Genomic DNA, 24,092 nt, shown 5'->3' on the forward strand with positions numbered 1-24,092 from the left:
TTAGTTGTGCAGTCATACCCCTTGCCCTTGGTCACAAGAATGGGATATGACCTATCTTATTGCATCCTACTTTTATGTTTATATATCTACATACATGAACACATCCCAGAATATGCCTCTAAAGGGCCAGCTGCCAGGTCACCCTTTGCAATGTTCAGCATTCCCTTCCTGCCACCTCTGGGGACGCAGTGTAAATATTCAGCTTCATGGATGTTTGGAATCCCACAGGAATCCCACTCTGATGGTGCTGCTGCAGTGTTCTTACATTATTTCATATACTTTTACTTAAAATACATGATTTTAAGGAATAACATTATTTTAGGTAACAGGGGCAGTACTTGGGGCTACAAGAGATGCAGGGTTAGGTGCTAATCAGAACAGATATGGTCAGTCAGCTGGAGAGAACTCGTCCTCAGCACTGTGGGTGAGACCAGCTCCAGAAAATGAAGTCTGACTAGTGCTGATGTAGCCCCAGGAATGAGCAGTTGGCTGTTCCTGGAAGGATGTCTAGAGCTGGTAGATGAGCCTAACTGTGCTTTCCATTATCATGAAGAAAACACTGGGCAAAGAGCTCACACACTGCTGGCAGCCAGCAGCCAGACAGGCCTTCTGTTTTCATTGAGCCCAGATAATTAATTTGCAGAATTGATTGTTTTTTACAATATCTGTGCCTCATTTAACATTGGGTACTACAGCTGAGAACAAATAAATCCAAAACTACACAAGCTGATGGTATTGGTAGCATAACATGAAAGTCCTTCTAGAAATAACTGAGTTGCCTTTATGGCTCACAAAGGACATTTTTTGTGCTATAACTAAAGCCTTTTACATCCTCAAATAAAAGATTTGTACCACTACAACATAGCCAGGACTTCCAAATATGTGTTCCTTATCAGGAAATTAGGTTACAAGGGAAGAATTTTTTTACTTCTTTTTTTTCAATGATGAACATTTCTATAGGGTGAGTAAAAAAAAAAAAAAAAATCCACAACATAGTGTGGATCCCCTTTCAAACAGAAAGAAAAATTGCACATAAAGCAGCACTGATAGAAACCCTTAGGGTGTGAAGCCTTGCAGAACTTCTCCTGTCTTGTTATCCCTCATGGCCTGTGGGCTCTTGCATTTAGTTATTACCCAGAGGCCAAAACAGATAGATTCAGCAAATAAATCCCAAGCCTTACAGCTGTGAAGATAGAAGTGTCAGGAGGGAACACCCTCTGAGCCTGTGATGTGACACACTGCTCTGAGAGTGCTCCAGAAGCCATGGATAACTCATGGGAATGGGAAAAGAGCACGCTCTAGTGGGGAAATTATTAAAGTCTGTTGGAAAAATCTATTAGAAAACAAATCACTGCACTGAATACTGTGTGTGAGAGCAGCTGCTGCTTCCTCTCTCTGTCCAGTGTTACTTCTCCCACCACAGGAGTGCATCTCCTGTCTTTGGTGCCCCTGGTGCCCCTGAGCCTGGGCATGGGGACAGTCCTTCCAAGGCTGTCCCACCTACTGACACACAGCTTGGGCTGATTCAGGGAGCCAGAATTGGGTCTTCTCCCTTTGCCTGGCTGGGTGCACTTGGCACAGGGCACGTTTTCCTGTGCCAGGGTGGCAGGGCCAGTAAGGGGGGTGTGGGAGGACACTTGGGTCAGACCTTGATGGCAAAGTGCCCCCTCAGCTCAGTGATTAGCAAGCTCCTTCCCTCTTCCTTTCACTGTCACACAATGGAAAACTCTGTCTCCGTTAGGAAGGAGAACTCATTACTGGCAAAACAGACACTAATCAGATATTAGTTGTAACCATTAATGAAAGAGCTAATGAGGTGCTGAGATCCCCAGCGCTGACTAAAATGAGTTAATCACATCTCACTGCTCAAAGGCCCATTAATCTGTGTGCATGCTGATGTTTCCCATTCCTTTGCTTATTACAGGAAATAAAAAACACTGCTCTGGCTTCATTTGTGTGCATCTGCTGGATCTCTGTGCTAAGCTGTAAAGCCATGTTGCAAAACCTGCAACTGGTGACAAGCAGTGACATTCCCTTGGCCCACAGGAAGCCACCACAGAGGTGGAATGGCACCCACATCCAAGGAGGGAAGCAAACACCATTCCCACAGCCACATAACAGTGATTTCTCACTGCCCCTGGCTTTTGGTCTAAAATGTTATTCCAGCCCTGACAAGAAACAAGAAGTGAAGAACTACCCCAGGTGCATTCCCCCTGAAGCAGTTCTTAGTTTTTTCAGCTAGTTTCCTGTCTTCACTGCTAGTGGTGAGTATTAATCTCACCTGATTCCAGTGGGATGTCTCTGGGATGGATGGGTAATGAGAAGCATCCAGCAACTGAGGTAGTTTGGTGCAAATTTGACCTAGATTTATTTCAGGTGTTGTTGGCAATACATGTTTGCAGACTTCCAGAGATCCTGGAATCCACAGGATTCCTCCAGTATCTAGATTATTTTAATCTGCCTGGAATGGAGTTAGTTTTATTCCCAGCACCCATCCAGTGCTCTGCTTTGAATTGGTGGCTGTGGGAAGAGAGTGAACAGCTGTGTGGGTGCTTGGCTACTGGCCAGGGTCCAATCACCTGTGTGCCCAAAACCATCACCAGCCTAATTCACTCCTGGCCCACCTACTTTGATGAACCAAACAAATGGGTGAAACTATTTACTATCTACTTTTCTTCAAAAGGTTCTCCAAAAGATCCATTTGCTTTATTTTTATGCATCCTGTCTTCACCTTTAAATCTGTTTATTTCTATTTCCTTACCTACCTATTCAAATCAAACCCTCAGATGATACCTTGTCAGCTTGCAGAATTTCTCCCTGCAGCCAACTCTTTGGTGTCCCCAGTGAAGAACCATCAGTCATCAGTTCCTCCCATGTCTCTTTCCTGTGGCTCTGCCTCTGCAGGCAGGAACTCTGTGCCTCATCAGCATCTTGGGTAGCTGCTCACAATTATCCACACTTACCACCCTCTGATACCTGAATCCTTCCACATTTAAAGGAGAAAGAGGAGTTAAAATAGTGGTGGGACAAGGGGGAACAGTTTTAAATTAGCAGACCAGAGATTTAGATTAGATGTTATTAAGAAATTATTTACAGTGAGGGTGGTGAGGCACTGGCACAGGCTGCCCAGAGAAGCTGTGGATGCCCCATCCCTGGAAGTGTTCAAGGCCAGGCTGGATGGATCTCAGAGCACCCTGCTCTAGTGGAAGGTGTCCCTGCCCATGGCAGCAGGGTTGGAACTGGATGATCTTGAAGGTCCCTTCCAAAGCAACCATTCTATCCAACCATCTCCATGTTTTTGAATACAGCAGCAAAAAAAAATTCATTTTTCTTTATCCCCCACTTCTCTCTTGGATCTAGTCTTAAAGGCACAAAACTTATTTCTGGGCTAAGGAGATGAATGGGGATACAATTCAGCCTCATAAAGCCACCCCAGGACACAATGATTCTATGACTGGTTCTGTGGTTGATGCTATAAAATCACTCTGCTGTTTTGTACCATGTGAAACCCACTCTGGTCTTTGCACAGGCCGAACATGGGATGTGGCTGCAAACCTGAAAAACCACTGGAAAAAACACTTCAAAGCACAGCTCAAGTGTGGCCAGTCCATTGACAGCCCCAGCCCCAGACTGTGGGTCTGGGGTGGGGCTGGGGGAACAATGTGCAGCTTCCCTGGCTGGTGGCAGCTCAAGCAAGGAGAAGAACACAAAAATGCACGTGGGGAGAAAAGGCCATAAGGGGCTCCTTGGCGTAACACTTGATTTGGGGCACCCTTGGGGAAGCCATGGTGCTGCAGGACGCAGTGTTTGTGGCACAGCTTAGGAGGCTTTCCTCACTGATCTGGTGGCTGGGGGGACAGGGAGGCCAGCTGGCAGTGGCTGTGTAACTCTGGAGTCTCTGATTATGTGGAAACTACTGTGGGAAATGTCCTGTCTTAGAAGGAATGTTAACCTCATGGGGACAGACAAACTCCCACAAGGATATATTTATATTCTGCCAGCCAAAGGTTACCTTAGAAACTACAAACTAAGGAGTAGACCAACAGAGTAAATTTCCTACAGGAGAAAATTTAACTGAAAACACAGAGATTTACCTCTGCATGCAAGTACCTGACCATGAAGAACTTTTCACTGTGTGAACCCTATTTTATTTCATATTGCCTGAAGACAATAAATGTAATGAGATCAACTCCCTCAAATTCTATACAAAAGACAAGGGAAATCAGATTTTTAAGGGTGGCAAGGGACTCCTTTGCCTTTTCATTCATTGGGTTTAATTGCTATTCTGACTGCGAGCCATCAAAGGAACCCATGCCATGGACTGAAGCCACACAGCTCCCCTGTGGCTCCTTTTGTTCTTCATTTGGTGGTATAAGCAAAGTCCTCTGTCCAAGTCCTGTGGCTGGTCCATCTGTCTGCATGCTGCTGCTGTTGTTGCTGCATGTCTTACTTGTCTCAAGTGGTTTCCAGATTGTAATTTTATGCAAATTACTTTCCTGACAAAATAATTTCAGATCTGGAAGCTGCATTGTATTGCACCTCTTGTGAGTAGACGTGAAGCAAAATACAAAATGAGCTCTAAGAAAGCTGTTCCTTGTGTTATTTTGCTTTGCTGAGGATAACAGAGGAGCAAATGCTTTGCATCTCCTCTGCACCTGAAGTGACTGGAATAGCTCCTCAGGCCTGTGTGTCTCTACTTCCCACCTATTTTCAGCAAGTGTGATTCTGGTTGGGCTGTATCCATTAATATCTCACTGTGCAGTATGTCTAGTGCCTGGTTTGAAAAGCAAAGTATCAAGCAGTTTGTGAGAACCTGATCCTCTGAAGGTCACACTAGACAGCAGCTCTTACTGCGACCAACTCACCACTGCCTGTGTCTGAGCAGGAGCTCCCTGAGCTGACCTCTGGTGACTCCCTGAGCTTCTTCCACCAGGGTGCTTCCATTCCAAAGGGCACCTTGCATCGCTGCCAGACCATCTACCCTACTCAGTCCCTGAAACAATGAAAAGGAGAGGACAGATAAGGAAAGAGAACAGTTGATGAGGTCCATGAGAAACAGCCAAGGTGGTGTTTCCACATGTCATGGTCATGCAGATGTGGGTGTCACCTGCTGAGGTGACACCTGACCACAGGGATCCAACTCCTGGAGGGTTCTTCTAATGGACAGCTCAGCCAACCATGACCCCAGTGCTTGTGTGACCTCAGCAGGGCTGAAAACAGGGACCTGGGGTGGATCCTCACATCTCAGCCAGGTCAGACAAGTTGAATTTCTTCTCAAGTCACTGATTTCTGAGTCTGCATTATTTTCCCTTGTTTATCCCTTAAATAGAGCATAGATCCATCAGGAGACCACATGCATATTAAGGTCAATTTCTTCTCTCCAGAGAGGCCTAGAGCTGCCATGGGAGCAGTGTGATGACCACAAGCAGCCTGCAACATGCCAATGTCACCCAAGGGATCACAGAATCATAAAGGCTGGAAAAGACCTCTAAGATCATTGAGTATGGCTAGATGGGTGTGAGAAAGTGGAATAAGCTTCATTACACTGTAATGTGACAGAGGAGGTTCTAGGAGTTAATGAAAATACTGTGGAAAAAGAAGTGTGCACAGAAACACTTTGATTTGATTACAATAAAAAATTTTATTTTAATTCATATCATACTGAAAAATTAAATAAATAAAATGTCAACAAATGATTGTGTGAGACTCCCGCCATTAGAGAAAAAAATCATAATTGATTGTGTAGTCAGAGAAAAGTACAAAGAAAACCTGGACATGGGAGGAAAAAAGTGCTCAAGAGAATTTGCTTTGGTAAAAAACATAACACACACTCAAGGAGTGCTTCAGAGATTTTGCAGTGGTGGCAAATACAGTCCAAGAGTTTGAAGCCTTGACATGTTGTTAAATGTTTTCCTTGGTTCTTTTAAACTAAATAAACCCAAAAAGTTTTTAACAGGAAAACAGTCTTCAGCAATGCCAGTGGGAATTAATTATTCTTCCCTCAGCATCATCTGTTGGTATCTCCTGATTCTGAAGGCAATTGAAAGAGCAGCAAAGTTGTGGAGAAACTGAGACAAGAACCTAACACAACAGTCAGCTGCCTAAACAACTCTAGAAAAAGTTCCCCTGGAATAGAAACATGATGGCACAGACTATTCCTCATCCTACACCTGGAGAGATCCACTTTCTGCTCTCCCTGCACTCTGAAAAATGGACATCAGTTGTACACAGTTACTGCTTGCTGTTGGCAACAAAATTAAATGGGAATTGCAGCTTGTTCCATGATGAAGACACTAAATCTACCTGCATGTATGAGCCATGAGGATTTATATGTGCTGTCAGAATCAGAATGTTCAGGGGAAAATGGAAATTTTATTAGAACAGAAAAAGGAAACTTTCAAACAACACAGGCTAGAATATAGCTGGCTTCTTTTCCCACTGTTTTTGATTCCAAATCCACCCCTGTGATTAAAAAAAAAAAAAAAACCAAAAAAACCCCAACAACAAAACATCAAGGGGATTTAACCACCATGAGTTTTTTCCCAAGTCTTTCTAAAAATGACTGAAAGAACAGTCAATGTTTCTGCATTACTAATACTTGTCCATGAGGAAAAAAAGAAAAGTACTTGAAGCTCCAAATCCAGCCACACTGTGAAGCTATGACTGGCATCTTACACAAAGCCTTTTACCTCTTAGACTTGCTTTGTTTGTTTTACTGCAGCATCTCACAAGAGCCATATTGATTAACAGCAACCTAAACAACCTGGAATCCTTAAAGCAAACAAACATGGTTCAGGCAGCAATGCTTCATTCTTTCACAAAGGACTTGCAGAAGACAGTGAGCCCACCCAATCTGCTGTGCCTGTGACGTGCAGGTCAGTTCATGCTGGGAAATGGCTTCTTGACAGGAGGACTGTGAACAGGTCTCATCATGAGGATTTGAAAATCCTGCCCTTTCCATATTGCTGCAATGAAGGGTCAAGCTGAGGGAGCTCAATTCCCACAGAGACATTTGGCATTCTTGGCTCTTTATGGGCCACAAGTCCAGTAATACTCACATGTGGGTAAAGCAATTCATGTTGGTGAGCAGTGCTGTGGCCCAAAATTGCAGTGCCCATGACACTGTGCCCATGACACTGTGCCATGTGTTGCTGCCTTGGAGGGCACCTCACTGCTACCAACAGGTGCAGAAAGACAAGGGGATAAATCTTGGATGAACAGATCACTGTTGAAGGGCTTTCACTGACTCAGATACTCATCTGCTTGAACATTCTGCCACAACTGGTGCATAGAAGAGAGGACATTTAGATGATGATTTCTTTTGCCAGAAATTCCAACAAATGTGATACATTAAAAACTAAATATGCCATTTTTCCCAAGCCTGATCAAAAGTCCCTTGAAGTCTGTGGCAAGAACTCCTCTGGTTTCACCAAGGCTGAAAGTGGATCCATAATCCATGAGTCCTGTTTTCATCATATTGAGAAGAAAAGACCACAGTTTTCTGTTCTTCACTGACTGAACTTGGATTTACACTTTATGTGTCCTTGAAGCTTTAATGCATTGATTCCAGCAAAAATCTGTGAGTATAAAACCTCCACTGTAACTTCCCTCCTCTCACTGCCTGGGGGTACTGACATCAATATACTCATTTCTCCAGAGATGTACATGATTTTGAAATCTGTCTCATGCTCTAAGATGAGCTTGTACAGATTGTGTCTTTGTAGGTGCTTCTACAGAGCAGGAGATTCTTAGTATATAATTAGTTAATATCCCAAACTATGATTTTTTTTCCATTTCGGATAGAGACCTTGTAAAGAGATACTGCATTTTTAAACTTGTAAAAAAAATTAAGAAGAAATTTTTCCTTGGGACTTTTGAATATTTTCCCATAAAAAAGGTAAAATCTACCTTCAAAAATTGTCTTGTTTGTGTTTGTTCAAATACAATATAGGAGTTGTTACTATTGGTTTTGACTACAAAAGCATACTAGACAGAAGCTAAACTTTGGTTAATTTTTCCCCCTTTTATAAAAATGTTGAATTTAGGGTTTGTCATCTTAAAAAAAAATCACATTTGTTGCACAATTATAAAAGGCACATATAAATGACTTGAAGAAAGTCCACTTTCCAATTTTAAACTGATTAAATAAAAAAATAAAAAAAAACCATTCCAGATTATTTTTCTCCAAAACACCCCAAAAATTACATATAACCAAATGAGACAAGCAAGTGGCTAAAAAGGCCAGGTTTTTCCCCCTGGAGTTTCAGTATCATTTTCTCCATCATTATGGCTGTGTAGGAAGCAATATTAAATAATACATGAGATGATTTGATTCAAATTTTCTAGACACTATCAATGCAAAATGAGGCAATGGTTGAAATATTTACTCCTCCAGGCAACTTCATCGTGTTTTTCCTTAATACAGCATGAAAACAGAAGTAATAAGAGAACAGAGAAGAGGTGGTTCAAAAAGAAGATCAACAGCAGAAGTGAGTTCATTTCTTTGAGGTAATCCTTACTACGATGTTCACAGCTGCCTTAGCAGATTTCAAGTCCCAGAAGTCATTTTCACTCTTCTTCAAGGATCTGCCGCCTTGCTCAAGGAGAGAAGAGACACACAGACAGCAGTTCCTGTGCTCAGGCTTCCTCTAATTGCAACAGGCAGATCTTTCATCAGTAATTCAAGAATTGAGCCATAGAGCCTAAGCAGAGATTAATTTATTCCAGCTGATTGGCAGCTCCCAGCTCTCCCAAGATGGGAAATCATGTGCAGCTTGGAAGCCTCGGCCTCGTCCCTGCGGCGTGAGATGCTCCAAACCCACCGCAGATCCACGCATTCAAACCTGGCTGGTGCCCAGATCATCTTCACTGAGCTTCGTTCTGCTGCATGCTGGAAATTGCAGCCCCCACTTGTCCCCGTGGCCAGGGTCATCTGCCCTTGAAAAATTTTATTTTTTCAATGGAGGCAAGAGTCAAAGTTATATTGAACTCAAAATCCCCGTCATGGACGCCGGTCTTCCGGAAAGCCCCGCCTGAAGTGTTGTTTTCCCAGTAATGGTGCCAGTGTCCTTTGCTGTCTGCTCCAAAGCCGTACACATTCACCTAGGAGGGAAGGGAGAACTAGTGTTATGGACTGGAAAGCAATTGCTCTTCATCTGAAATGCTGAAGAAACTCTTTCTTCTCAGTGTATTTACAGGCAGCAGCGCCTGAGGTGCTCAGTAGTGTTCCGAGCTCTTCTGCTGCATGACGTGACCACAGAGAAACAGCCCAAGGCCTACCCAGGCCATGTCACATCCTAAGCTATGCTGAGACACCACCAGACCTCAACTCAGAGGGAAAAGGAGATTTCTATCCATTAAATCTTGTTTAGCAGCACAAAAATGCATTCCTATCCCTCAAGCATGATTGACCTCAGGAGATCTGTGGCTCAGCATGGGAATCTCCTCTTCAGATGATTTAAGCCACAAAAAGTGAAAAAAAATTTGGTTTTGTCCTGGTCTTTCAAATAATGACCCATGGTCACCACACTTAGATGCTTGACTATATGATATTTGCAGTTACTTCAGAGAAAGGTGGATTTTATGTTCTATGCATGTGCATCCAGCTACAGCCTCTCCCCTCCCAAAGGCTCATTTGTTGATGGCTATGCCTGTCTCCTCTGATGGTAACAGTGCAAACATCACCACTGATTTATTTAAACTGAGAGTGGTGGTTTGTCTGACTGGATTAGAATGGGTGATAGCCCTAAACCAGCTCCCTAAACCAACCACACCCAGATACATTCAAATATGAGCTATTTTTAAACTGTTTTTGTAATGTCAGGGCGCTGTTCATTGCCTGCTTACCAGAAAACAGGCTCTAGCCAACCTGCTGTGACTATGATAGAGTTTCTTCCAGTATCTTTAGGAGTATTTCCATCACCTCTCCAAGCAAAATAGGCCTGGGGGACCAAAACTCTCACCAGCAGATGTGTGTCCAGGACAGAGATTTTGCCAGCAAAGTGCTTTTGATGCCCCATGCTGACAAGCCCATACTTGCAGGATTTTGTAGAGCTGACCTGGCCTTACTCTAACTAGCTGAGTCTCCAGACACCTTGGAGCACCTCACATCACTCAAACAAGGGAATTTCCCCAGGTGACTGCTGGAGCAAAGGCATTTACTAATAACCTCCAGCATAAACCCACAAGCCTGAGTTTGAAAATAGGAGACAAAACATAATTCAAATTTCACTAGCAAGATGGGCACAGATACCATTCATGTTTAGATGTCTTTTGATACCAGCTGGAATCTCTGTTTATGTTTAATTATAATCTCCTGGAGTACATAGTAAACCTGTGATTTGCTGACTTTAAAAAAATCCATCACTGGCACTGGAGCGTGTCTGCACGCTTCTGAGGAGTCTGCACATGTTTGAAGAGAAGGTGGAGGGGGGAAACAAAGGCTGAGTGAGTGGCCAGGGGTTGTTCCTGGCTCTTCAGTGTGAAATGTCCTGATTTTTACCCATATATCCAAACACAGACAGACTTTACCTCATCGCATACATGGAGAGCAAACATCAAAGACAGAAGGCCTGTGGAGGGGTATCTCCCATGATGCTCAAGCCAGTTTTCATAGATGTATTTCATAAAAGCTGGATTATAAACCAGGATCTAGGCAAAATTGGAGAGAAAGACTCATTAGTAACATACCCTGGGGAAAACAACAATGGTAGCACAAAATTCCTAAAGGACACCGGGGTAGGGGATGGGGTAAGAAAGGAATAATAGTTATTCCTTGAAGGCAAATAAAAGGCAAAAATAAGTCCCATATTTAGTGCATTCAGGAATATTTCCCATGTGCAATTACACATCAATAGCCCTTCCTTGGTCTTGATATCCCTCCCGCTTACAGTAATGTAAACCCTGGAGATTCCTACTGAAACCAATGGGAATGAAACAGCACAAGTGAGATGGAAATTAGGTATTAGCCATTCAACTCTCTCTGCAGCACCCTGCAGGTGAGCTCTGGGGAGCTGGAGTCCTGAACAAGGGAAACATGAGATGCCATGACACATTTCACAGAACCATGGATTAATTCAGGTTGGGAAAGACCTCTAAAATCACCAGTTCCCATCAGTTTGAGTGGGAACATAAGAACAACTGCCTCTTCTGCACAATGTGCCAGCCAAGTCTTGCTATCTCTATAGGTACAGATCTAAGGAAACCAAGGGCCAAATGCAAACTATCAGGAAGCCTATCAGGTCGTGCATGCTTCTTTTATCCTGTTTTTCAAACGTGCCATTTTTCTGTGCTGTATTTTTTTTTCTTACAAGACATCAAATGCATTTGTTTATCTCACAAAGGTCATCTCCCAGAGACAGAGCACTTAAGACCTGAGAGTGCAGTAAATCCAAGGACTGGCAGGAGCCTTTGGTTTGAACCCCCTCCCCTGAGTGAGGCAAACAGAGACTTTCCCCTGCACGCTGTGTTTGTTATTGGAGTGACAGCATTTCAGTGGTATGTGTTAGCTGCAAGGCTTTTCCTTTTACAAAGTCAGAGGTTAATTGCTGATATTGCATCTGTGTGTAATCTCTTCTCACAGGCTGTTTTGCATTGCACAGTGTGGGAAGAAACACAGAGTTCTCCTCTCATGCTCAGGAAGCTGCTGCATATCACTGTACCCTGGGCTGCTGCCACTCAGCTGTGCTGTGAGTTTAACAACCTGCCCTGGTGCTTCTCACAGGGGTTTTGCAGAGGTTATCATGTACCTCACAACAGGTCAGGATGAGCTAAGGGATTATTTACTGCACCCTAGAGGTCCATGGTTTGAAGAAAAGGAAAATAAACTGATACTAGCTCAGGGACTCACCTGAAGGCTTTGGCAAAACCTGGCCTCTTGAATGAAAGGTGTGTGCTTTAATTTGTAATTTTAATGTTCTGGAACTAATGTCATACTTTAACAGCCCTTGATGGACTAGACACCTGTACATCTTTGGAAAATCACTCTCTCCAAAGGCTGAGAGAATGAGATCTCTATTTTTCTGGAAGCTCCATGGAAGAGGTTCTTCCTCTCCCACACAGCCTGCCTTGGTTATACTCTCCAACCATGCAGCTACAACACCAGAAGTCTTTGCACAGTGGCTAAAGCTCCTCCATGGGAATTAACATCCTGCCCCATGGAAAATCCTGCCTCCAGCCTGTCTCTGTCTGTGCTCTCATGCAAACTGTGCTTGAACATTGCCTGTGAGACCTGTAACACACCTGGAGCAAAACCTTCCTGGACTTGGCCTGAGCTCAGCCTCCCAACTTGTTTAATTGGGTACAGGTAATTACTGCAGCTCTGGGCTAAGAGCCTACCACCAGGAATTCTCCACTGACCTGGAAACACACAACTCTATTTGCTCAGAGTTCACTTAGCTCCTTATTACAAGGAACTGACCTGGGAGTCAGAAACATCCTTGGTATTCAAATATTAAAATTGTTTAAGAAAACCTCTGAAGTCTCTCCTCAGTATCATTACATACAAATGGCTGCAATGGGTAGGAACAGAGCAGTTACTGTGGAGGACAATGCTGCACTTTTAATGTTCCTGAGCAGCACCAGAGGAAGTGATGCAACCTTCAGAACAGAGCTCATGCAATGGCATAGCCACAAAAGCAATTTCTTTCCAACCACAGTTATTTAGTGGTTGATCTATGGCCTAAAAGGCACACAGGAGCCAAATCTTTAGCTTAGCTGAGCCTTTTAAAGTGTCTGTATTTTGGCTGCAACTTTTTATGAATGTCAAGGGCTTGCTTGGATTCTTGCAGTCTCCCAAACAGGCAAAAGACCTACAAATAAATTAACAGAACAAATCCCCAAACCAGCACTGCTCACCTTTTCTTTTTTGACTTTGATTTTCCTTGGAACTGGAACATATGTGCTGTTAAAGAAAAAAGAAAGACAGCACCATGATAAATAAAAGCCCAACTTATTAATATTTTCATGTAATTCCAAAGAAAGAATATTCTTCACATACAGTGATAAATTCAAATTATTCTATAGTAGTAAATTCAGGAAGTTGTTGTAAAATTGGGCTGGAATTAAGTAACACAGCAGGAAAAACCTGAGCTGTCATGGAAGCAATTTGAAAGGAAACTATTATGTTTTTAAATATTCAAGTTAATTATTGACAGTAGGACATGGAAGATTTAGCTGAGACTATACTGTAGAGTCAATACTACGTGGAGCTCGAGACTTCTGATTCTTGGGCCATTATTGTTGCAGTCTTTGCTCTTTGATGATGGGAAAGACTTTCCACTTAATTTCATGGCAGAAAATCCTTCTCCCACCAGGGGGAGACTTTTCCTCTCCTAATACTCGGAGCTACCACATGATTTTCAGAGTCGGTGGCAGCAGAGTTCACCACTTCTGTGGTTATGGGGAACGGGCATTCCCAGGACACACCCCCTCTCAGAAAGTTATTTCCCTCCTCCCCAGGGTGATGCTGAAGGCTTCCTGCAGTTTCCAGCATAAAACTTCCAAGGTACACCTTATGACTGGGTTGAAATCATGAGTCATGTCTTGAAAATGTAAAAAATTTTTATTCCCCGTATCTCATCCACAGTGTGTGCTGGCATTGCACAGCTCATCATTAGTGCTGTAAGAAAAAAATCATCCTGAGTTTGTTTCAAGGGAAAAAATTCGGGTGAGCTGGCCTTGTAATTGGAGTATATCCCAAAATATATCCTGCACACTTTTTAGATGGGTTGGGGTAAAGCACCAAAGCCTTCCATTAGTTCAGTCTAAATGGTTTCACTCGGGTTTTGGTGACAAGCTTCCTGTCACTATGGTTTTATTTCCTTTGAACCACGGAACATCATCACTTTTAAAACTTTGTCTGAATCTTCCCAAACCAGTGGTGACCTGGCAATGTTCTCCTGACCTTCCAGCTGTGCTCTGGGCTGGAGGCAGTGAGAGAGGAGATGGGTGGTTCCAATGCTCCCAGGAGGTGATGCTGGTGGGGAAAGGGACACTCATGCAGACTTCTGACCCTGGTCTCAGCAAATGTGCCCTTGCACCTGCAGCCCATGCCTGGCCTTGATCAGCAAATCAGTAAACATAGTCTTGGTGATCCACGCCCTTTTTGTGCTCATGAAGACAAAAAAGGCTTCTTTGCTGGTAGAATCTCCTTAGTATCATCTAAATAAACAGTTAATGTTTTCTAAAAAGGTGATGTGAAAGAAACAAGGGGGCTATATTTCATGGATAGATAACAGTGGAAGACCAAAGAGATGAGAATGCAGTGTCGTGACAGTACTCATGGACATCTCTGATCTAACCAGGAGACTGCTGGAGCTCCTGCCAGGTGATATATTAGTCATTTTAACCAAGGGCAACTTCATTGTTTCAGAATACTCAAGTCCTGCTGTCATGTGACTGCAGAATTACATAAAATGACACAGAAAATATTGGTACACTGATTAAGACCTCTGCTCTTATGTTCATGTAAAACCTGGGCTGCAGGGCAGCCAGGGAATGAGTGACCCAGGAGGTACCAAACAGGAGTGGGACAGTGACACCTGTGATGAAGGTGGCTACAGGCAGTGGAACATCACCTGGGAAACATCTTCCATGAGCCACTTAGCAGGGCTCCAGGGGAATCTGTCATTGTCCCTGTACAAAACATTCATTTCATTGTACAAAACATTTACTGAACCCTTGAGCCAAGATGTGTAACATTTTGAGGAATACAGTAACTGTTTTTGCAAACAAAGTGGAGTTTTTTTCACCATACATAATCCTAAAAGACTTGCAGGTGAAGACAACCAGGGAAAATATATGGCTGATGTGGGCCTGAAAGTTTCCTATCCCAGAAAAGGCATTTCTTAGTCTTTTCTGGAACAATGCTTAGTCTTAGAGAGATGTTTTTAGATGGAAATACATCAGTCTGAGAATGTCTGAGGGAATCACTCAACTGTCAATTGAAGCTACAATTAAGGCAATCTGAAGTTTGGCTTTTGTTTTGAAAGATAAAAAATTGCAAGAATTATGATAATACTAAGAGAAGAATATACTTAACTCACAGGTTTTGAGTTTTAGGAAATTCTTTCATTTGGCTGCAATACAGAAAATTAAACACTGTGTAAAAGTTTAACCAATACAGGATGCTTACAGGATGCTTATTGTTTTTAGCTATGAGTACACTTGGGTTCTTGCTAGCCTAAACTCAGCTGACACTGTGCAGGCTGTGCTCGTGGAACAATGCCCAAGCAGACCAGGATAAGGAGCTAAGTACTACTTCCTTTCTAAAATACTGACTTTCAAATGTGTTTTATTTTTATTTCATGCTTTCTCCCCTTTAAAAATGTGCACTCAACAATTTCCTTATACCCATTATCTGACACTGTGTGTTTAATGCATGCTCCTAGGTTAATTCTACAAGGCTGAATTTATGCTATGTACATTGCTATGATTTGTATGCTTATTATTTTCTGCTTTTATTATTTCAGCTTATTAATTATGCAATTTCCCTGTTTTGAGTATGGCAAATATCTTAAACTAGTGGTATTTCTTTCACGTGGTTAAATAATTGCACACTAATTTATACCAGATGCTTACCAAGCCCATGTATACAATCTAATTATAAATATATAATATATCCTGTAATTTATTAAGCAAAGGTGTTTTCCCTTTCGTGTGCTGTGACTGCATTGTGGTCAGTTATAGCTTCCTAATAGGCTATGGGCTCACTCGAAATCAGTGCAGGGCTCAGAGCTCAGGAAGCACCAAGAACTTTCTCCTGGGGCAGGGACAGGCAGTGGACCTGCCTGAAAAACATGTGCCCATGCAAATTATAAAACAATAAAATAATAGAATCATTTAGGTTGGAAAGATCTCAAAGATCATTGAGTCCAAAAGTTAACCCACCACTGCCAAGTCATCACTAAACCATGTCCTTAAGTGCCACACCTGTATTTATTTTTAATTCCTTCAGGGATGGTGACACCACCACTCCCATGGACACCCTGCTCCAGGGCTGGACAGCTCTTCTGGTGAAGAAATTGTTTTTGATATTCAATCTAAACCTCCCCTGGTGAAACTTGAGGCATTTTCTCTTTTCCTGTCTCTTGTTACAGAGGGAAGAGACCAAACCCCCACCTGGCTACAGGGAGTTGGAGAGATTGGTAAGAACTCCCCTGAGCATCCTTTTGTGCAAGCTGAGCACCCCCCGCTCCCTCAGCTGCTCCTCATCAGACTTGTCCTGCAGACCCTTCCCCAGTCCCATGACCCTTCCCTGGACAGGTTTCAGCACCCCAATGACTTGTAGTGAGTGGTACACTTTTCTAAGTGTACTGATTTTTCCAAGTTATGAGTGTGTCTTAAAGGTGTTTTTTTTTCAAGCCAGTTTATGACTGTATGTATTAAATGCTGGTGATAAAAAAGGTAAAAGGAAGCTAACACGGAGTTTTTACAAGTTAAGGGAATCTTAATAATAAATGAAAATAATCTAAAATGTATCTACAAAGAGAGAAAAGAAAATGAAGAGAAGAAACAAATCTTCATTTGTTTTTCCATCAAAGAGGCTTAAAATGGTGAAGTGGGTCTTATGTCCAGTCAGCAAACCCAAGACACACTTTTCCAAGTTTAAATCTTCTGAGACTTTGAAACTGGGAAAAAAGTTTCAATGTCTTGAAATATTTCTCTCTGGAGTAAAGCAGTCTGATCTGCTCTTGTGCTCTTGCTGTCTGTGTGTAGCAGAGTGTCACCAAGCAACCCCACAGGGCTGTGTTTTCACATCCAGCAGATAACCTCACACACAGTACAAATGTCACGTATTTCATTCTCTGGATTAGGAAAAGCCAGCTTAGAGGGAGGAAAAGAATCTGCTAGCAGGCTTCCAGAAGAAACATGCATTTTGATCACATTTCTAATTCTGGTGCTGCCATAAATCTAGGAGGAGACAACCTTTACTTCTGACAGCACTCAGAAAAGAACTGGGGAATAAATTCCAGTGTGCCACATCATTGCCAAGTAGAACACTTGAATTTAAGGCTAAGACATGCAGGTGACACATAAAACATTGTTTCCTCTGCACAGTTCTCAGTCACATTCCACCAGGAAAGACAGACCAAGTTCCTGACCAACCTGTCCAGGGGAGCTCATCCTCTGGATGGGACACCAAGTACTGCAGTCTGCATCTGCTCTCCCTGCCTCAGGTGAGCAGCCTGCACAGCCCTCACTGCCTCCTCATCCTCTTCTGCAAGTGTACTGACTCCCAAAGAACCAGAGAGGAGGAAGGATGAGCAGAAAAGCCCAAAATGAGGCACTGAACCCCAAAGCTCACAAGCCTTCTGACCAAACTGGTCACCTCCACCAGCAAAAACTTCCCTTTTCATTTCTCTGAGACTCTGGGGATGAAAGGGACTGGATCTCGATCCTTGCCTCAAGAACAATCACAACATTAAGCTTTTCCTAGAAATCAACTGTTTAGGGCTGAAGTCTGAATTGAGAGGGTCTGTAAAGTAGCCCTAGGCCTTACCAGAAGCAGGGATTTGCCCCACACAGGCTACCATCTCCTACAGCAACATGAAGTATGGAGCTCCCCCCCTTGTGCCTGCCCTTACTCACAAGTTGATGGTGCCTGTGGTGAGAGCCGTGACGACCCAGCGCAGATCCAGGGTTTTGAAGGGGATCAGGATCATGCTCACATTTGCTGCCAGCTCTCTGTAGCTCTCAGGATAAACAAAGTGGTGAGTGGTCTTGCTCCCAACATCCGATTCGTAGCCAGCAGTGGGGGCACGGTTCATTCTGCAGCCCGAAAACAAGAATTGAGACAGAAGAGGAATTAGGTAAGTACAAGCCCATGTGAGTTTTCATCAGGTCATTTGCCTGAGGTCAGGAATATGCTCCCATGGCTAAGGGGATATATGCAGGGTCTTCAGACAGCCCTGAGAGGTGTAGGGGTCCTCAGGCAAGCTGGAATGATCATAACCCATGTGACTGAACAGTAAATGAAAGCTCAGCTTTAGTGTGGAATTCCTTGGACTGAACAGGACTGTACCAAGTGTATCTCTGAGCACATCCCTGTGTTCACTTTACAGTCATCAAAAGAGTGGTGAGTCCATGAGGACTTATCTCACTTCATCCTAAAGCAGCATCCTACAGCTGGTGAGAAAAACATTGCCCTGAAGTACATCAGCCTGACTTCTTGCAGTTCCACTTCCCCCTTATCCATCCAGGTGTATTTGAATATCTTGAGGTCAAGGTAATAAAATATGCTATGTGTGATGAGAAGCAGCAGATATTCCTTGTGGTTCTCCCACAAAAAGGCACGAAAGTCAGTGCCAAATAGACACAAAGACAGTGACAAATACAGGACCTGCTGCTGGCCCTTCATTTACTCAAACCTTACTTTTACTTTGCAGCATGTACTCCAAATGCAACAGATACTCAGGGTCACTCTGCACACACATGGGGTGCTTTAGGGAACCCTGGGGTCAGTGCATGGAAATCTGCCCAGGGCCTCCAGGGCTCAGTTAAGATGTGTTGGCCAAACAGGGCCACCCTACCTTATGTTGGATGTGTCAGAGATTCACAGAATCAGAGGATATTCTGAGTTGGAAGGGATCCATGAGGATCGAGTCCAACTCTGAAATGGAACTCTGTTCCCATACAGGGAGCAGAGAGGGAATTTCGGAACTCAGGACTGCAGAACTGCCTCTATGCCTGTGTTCACTTCTGAAAGCCAATCTAGAAACACATCAACAATTCTTTCCCTGGTGCTTTAGCTCCTCAGTGGCAGAGATTTGCATATTCCTGCGGTGCAGCACAGTGCACATTAGGGATCCCTGAAGCAACTTGTACGGATCCATGGTTCTGCACAAAACCATGGAGAAACCCCTCAGTTGTCTCTGAGCAAAATGGTTTTTTTCCCTGCAATAACATTATCTCAGCTCCTGGCAGAAGCACAGGGAGGACAAGGAAGGATGTAGCTGACGAGGTAATGAGGAGCATCGTACACTGCCAGACAACATGCTGCCCTGGTTAATGATAACAGGAGAGGCAAAATCTGTTTATCAAGTCTATGCCAGGCTGTGTTATTGCTGCTCTCCCCCAGGTGAATTACTTAAGTTTCTTCTAACTCCCTTCAAGGGAGTTATTAGTGTAGTTAGAATATCCTGCCAGCTCGTGGATTTGTTACCGAGTTCTCTTTTACTGCCTTCCCTGCCAGAGACCCAGAGACCCACACCACACTGTGCAGAAACACTGGAAAAGCACAGGACTTCCTGTGCTTTGCCTTGAGATTAGTCAGTCAAAGGGATCAAATATGGGTCTTGCTTTCCATCAAGACACAAACAAGGGTAACATGTTGGTCATCTTACAGTCTGCCCTTGGATCCATGTACCTCTCCTGGCACCATGGTGGGGCTGTTGGTGCCATAGGGCAGAAGGCAGAGCTCACACCCAGGCTCAGCAGGAAGGACCAAGCATGAACTTCCTTCTGTTGGAAAGTAGATAAGTTATATAAATAAAATTGGGCTGTTTGGAAGGAAAGATGCCCCCTCAGACTCCTTGGCTCTCCCAGGCACTTGGCTGTATTGCCAGAGCATGTGAAAGTGAATTTCAGGTCACCAGAGATTTTGTGTTTGATGCATAGAGGGGTCACCTTCTCTGCACAAATTCCCACGGTGAATCCTAAAACCTTGTGCAATCCTTTCAGATCTGGATTAAGATTGCTGAAATATAAATCTGAGACTGAAGGAGTCATTAAGTCACCCAGAGTTTTGCCCTTGCCAGGGATGGCTGGCTATGGGATGGGCAAGGCCTCAGAGCAGAAACATGCACCTGGGCGTGTTACTCTTTAGTTATTACTACCAGCTTTTGAGTCCAGAAAGGTCTTTTCTGCAGGGGTCTGGAAATGTAGGACAGGCAATATAAGAAAGTCCACACAGGAGTGGGGCTGTCTCCATATGGAAGGACACAGAATTAAGTGTAATGCACCACAGCTTCCCACACCTGCAGTTGTCCCACATTTACAACCCGTAGGAAAAATGTAGAGGGCTCTCCCTTTCCCTTCATGGATCTGAAGACCAGGTTGGTGCCTCTGCCTTTGGGGAGGTACTTTTGGCAGGGAGCAAGACATGCAACTGCAGGAAGCTAATCCTGATATGATTTGTGAAGATGTAGATGTCACCTGAAGACTCTGTGCCACGCTCAAGCCACAAAAGAAGCCAAGGTGGCTTAACAGTTCAAACAGTGTTGATCTTCTGTTGATTTGTTCTTGACTTCAGTGCACAGCTTCCTACTAAGGCTTTTGTTGCTTTTGAGAGAATAATTCCACACGTGGCATTTCAAAAGCAATCCCTCCCTTCCTGTACAGTACAATTGCTCTCCAAATTGTACTGTGCTGGCAGCTGTGGTGTGAAAGGCAGATGACATGTTAGAGATTAACTTAATCCAGATATTTTGGCTGCCCTCTGGCTGATAAACTCTGCTCACCTAGCTCCTCCTTGCCTTTCAGTGGAATAAAGTAGCCAACCTTGCTGCCTTGAAAGGGAGAAACAATGCCATCCTTTACAAATTACCTGCAGCCAAATAGGTGACTCCTGTCCACTGAAAAGTGTCTTGGCTTCCCCACCCTACCACTGCTTAAGAATGAACTAGTGCAAGAAAGTCAAATCTTCTACAGTCAGCTAAATGTCTGAAAGATCTCTTGTGAGCACTGGCTGCAGAATTAACTCTTACTCATAAGTGCAAATCTTTTTTTCCTCCCATATTTTTTAACACAGGCAATCATGGACTGTGCAGAACAAGCTACAGCATCAATACCTATTAATGTTTTTTCATCCAAGCTAAAACACAAGGCGCTATCTCCAACACACATAGTCTATGCCCCTGAAACTTAGACTGGACTTAAGTACCAGGTTTCACTAGACAGATCCTGCAACCTTGTTTACTCACTTGTCCCCCCCAAATACCAGTGAATTTTAGCCAGCAAAGGCAGCTGTAGCTGAGTGGTTTCCTCTCACCTGAGCACGAAGTCGTGGGAGTCGATGTCCTGGCCGTACTGGGACTGCCGCAGGTTGCCCGAGTTGCCCACGACGGCGCAGCGCCGGCAGGAGTCGGAGCCGCGCTCCTGCAGAGGATCCCCGTCCCCAGGGATCACCCCAAACAGCTCTGCCAGAGTGGCATTCAAGCTCTTTGGGGCTTTCTCTCCCTGCAGCTTCTGTTAGGGAGAAAAAGCACTCCAGGTTAGCACCACAGGCAGCTTTTCTGTGAGCTAGAGATGGCTTGAAACGTCTCCTCAAAGAGCAATCCTGCAGCTACCCACAGATACTGCCTTCTGCAGTACAAGGCTTCGTGTTGGGAGCCAAAGTGTGAAAAAAATCAAGTGAAAAACTCCTCAACTTCTTAAACTTGGCTTCCTTTTTCTCCTCCTCGTCATCAGATTCCCACACTTCCTCTATCTGGCTATGACAGAACAGACTTTTTCCCCGAGGCTGGCCTGAGCAGAATAAATGTTCCTCTGGTGTTCTCTAAGCCTAAACCCACTCTGGGTCAGGTATTTTCTGTTAGGATATGTGTGAGGTTTCTTTTATTTATTTATTTATGTGTAAGATTTCTTTTAACTCTCCTATAAATGACAGAAAAGTCCCAGGGGAGCTGATGGAAGACAGACGTGGCCGATATCCCTGCCACAAATTTTGGCATATGCCAGGAGTGGGAGAGGGAAATGGGAAGTGAACTGTGGAGGAAGCAGCTGCTCATGCAATAAGAAACTCTACTAGAGCTAGCCCTGAGGGCTGGAGATGTATGATCATCTAAAAAAACCCTCCAGGATGAAGAAAACCACCCGGACCTTGGTCATTGTGTCTGTTGCCATGGAGGGGAACTGCTCTGCAGCAGCTCTGTGGTGCATGGTGGAAACAATGGCTGCATTGGGAGGGTACAGGCAGGTGCAGGGCAGGTGATGGTCAGACACTCCCCTTCTGGGGCTCAGCTCTATGAGATTTACTGAAGAGGTTGGTAGTACTGGCATGCTCACAAACAGCATCACTCACTCTCGTGGTGCCACTTCCTTCCAAGCTCACAAAAGGAGAACGGCTCCAGCACAAGGCCAAAAAGGCTGTGTCTTGCTCTGCCAGCCCAGGGCATGGAAAGACAGGGAGGGAGAGAAGAGAAACACCCTTTCCCACGACTCCCAGGAATGGCCTGTGCTAATTTGGCTTTAGTTTCCAACGTGTTTCCCTTGACTGCACCAGGAACTGTTAATTTGTCCTGCTATCTCCCTCTCTCACACAAACACAAACAGGTGCAGCACTGTAATCTTTGTTTAAATTCTGTGCTTTTTCCAGGACCTTATTTGCACTGAAACAAACAACAGGTCTCTGGAGCTCAGAGCTGGAAGATGACATTGAGAACTTGAAACAAAGAAGACAAAGAAATGCATACGCAGACTTAACCTTCCCACTAATCCTTCCTAATCTATATACGTGTATATGGACTGCACAAGGTGATTAGGATGCAAAGTAATTAGGATGACCAGACAAACACTGTAATTATGACTGTGTATGTCATCATTCAGTGCAAGGCTCAGTTACATAAATAAAAAAGGTCATGTATTACATTTGTGTGTGATCCAACCAACACACAGCCACATACCTAAACTCTTGTGTGTTCTTTATGAATTGAATCTAACCTCATCTTACTTTGAATATGAGAAAAACAACATTAGAAAACTTGTAGCTTTCAAAATAATTTGAGACTTCATAGCTGTCACAGAATCTAGTACAGGTGTATAATGTAGTAAAATACAATCTTTTTTGAAAAAGGAACTTATTTTGATAAATTTGAACACACATTTGCATATACCATATATACTCTCTTTCTCTGTAAAAATGAGCTGACTCTTAAGTGTCTTTAAGAAATAAAAAGGAAACCCACCAAAACCTTATTCTTGAACTTATTTTGCCTGAGAAAATTCAAAAATAGGAAGGCAATTTTCAGAAAATTCCAAGTACCTGAGTGCCCTTTTTAAGTGGCATTTTCTTTTTGTCCAGATTGACAGCCTCAGAAAAGGGCAATACCTGGAGTAGTGATGGATTTTTGTTGCATAGAGATAGTAAGAAACATCCTGGACAGGCAGCTCCATTTGCAGAGCTCAGGCATCTACCATTCTTTTATGTTTCTGTCTAGAGTAACTCTACTGCACCCAAGCTGAAACATGGGAACCAACACCAACCTGAAAGCAGGACACCATGGTCCTAAAATCCCTCTGTTGTACACAACTTCCATGGGAAAGACAATTACTAATGCTAGAAATTCTCTCAGTGACCTCAAACACGGTGATGACCTCATTGCAGTGTGTGCTGAACATCCATACAATGAGATGTCTGTCCTTAGCTCATTTGAAGTGCTCTGTTTTGATTTCCCAATGATTATCTGACTGAATTATAGGTCTCAGGCCTAATCTTCTATCAACACTGGTTACTCTTTGACATTTCAGTAAAACAGAGAAGAGGAAGCAACAAAGCTGGTTAACTCCAAGGCATATTCAGCTTATAAATGTTCAGACTTAACATGCAGCCAGTTCCTTATCGCACAGTGTTTGCTTGGCTTATGGAAAAAAGACCATTTTAATAGCATTACAATTACAAGCCGATTATAATTCACTTTCCCACACCAAATTTTTGTCTTTTTTTTTTTTTAGTATTGTTGTCTTTTCTTTTTTTTTTTTTTTTTTTCCTCCTCCTTATCAAGCTCCCACCAGTTTGGCCTTTCCCATAAGGGAATGAACAAAAGCACAGAGTGGAAGTCTGTCCATGCTGTGCAAGGCAGAGCCACAGCAGTGCCATGTGGCTCTGCTAGGACAGCATCCTCCCTCCAGGTGCAGTAGATGTGTGCCAGGGACATGTGTATGGATATAGCTGCTACAGGTGGCCTTAACTACACTGAAATACCTGACCCCTGTGTCCTGAGTGAAGTGGCTGTTTTTCTCAGAAGTCTGTGTAAGAAATATGTGTCTAAAGAAGCAGTTCAACTTTTTGTCCAAGATCATAAAGCATCTTAACCCATCTTGTGTCCACATATGAAATATCACTCAACAGTCCAGCTTCCCTCCACAAGATATTT

General features: G+C 43.5%; 1 protein-coding gene across 1 annotated transcript in view; it reads right to left on the reverse strand.

Moving 5' to 3' along the window:
* Positions 1-5,616: 5,616 nt before the first annotated feature.
* Positions 5,617-24,092, reverse strand: part of ST3GAL1 (ST3 beta-galactoside alpha-2,3-sialyltransferase 1) — a 79,019-nt gene continuing 60,543 nt past the window's right edge. The window contains exons 3-7 of the mRNA XM_059867391.1: positions 20,990-21,186; positions 17,590-17,769; positions 12,856-12,901; positions 10,531-10,650; positions 5,617-9,102 (exon numbers count right to left, since the gene is read on the reverse strand). Coding sequence (XP_059723374.1) covers positions 8,929-9,102; positions 10,531-10,650; positions 12,856-12,901; positions 17,590-17,769; positions 20,990-21,186 — 717 coding nt within the window. The 3' untranslated portion in view covers positions 5,617-8,928. The remainder of the gene's footprint in view (positions 9,103-10,530; positions 10,651-12,855; positions 12,902-17,589; positions 17,770-20,989; positions 21,187-24,092) is intronic.

This window comes from Haemorhous mexicanus, chromosome 1 (assembly GCF_027477595.1).
Source record: "Haemorhous mexicanus isolate bHaeMex1 chromosome 1, bHaeMex1.pri, whole genome shotgun sequence".
NCBI lineage: Eukaryota > Metazoa > Chordata > Aves > Passeriformes > Fringillidae > Haemorhous > Haemorhous mexicanus.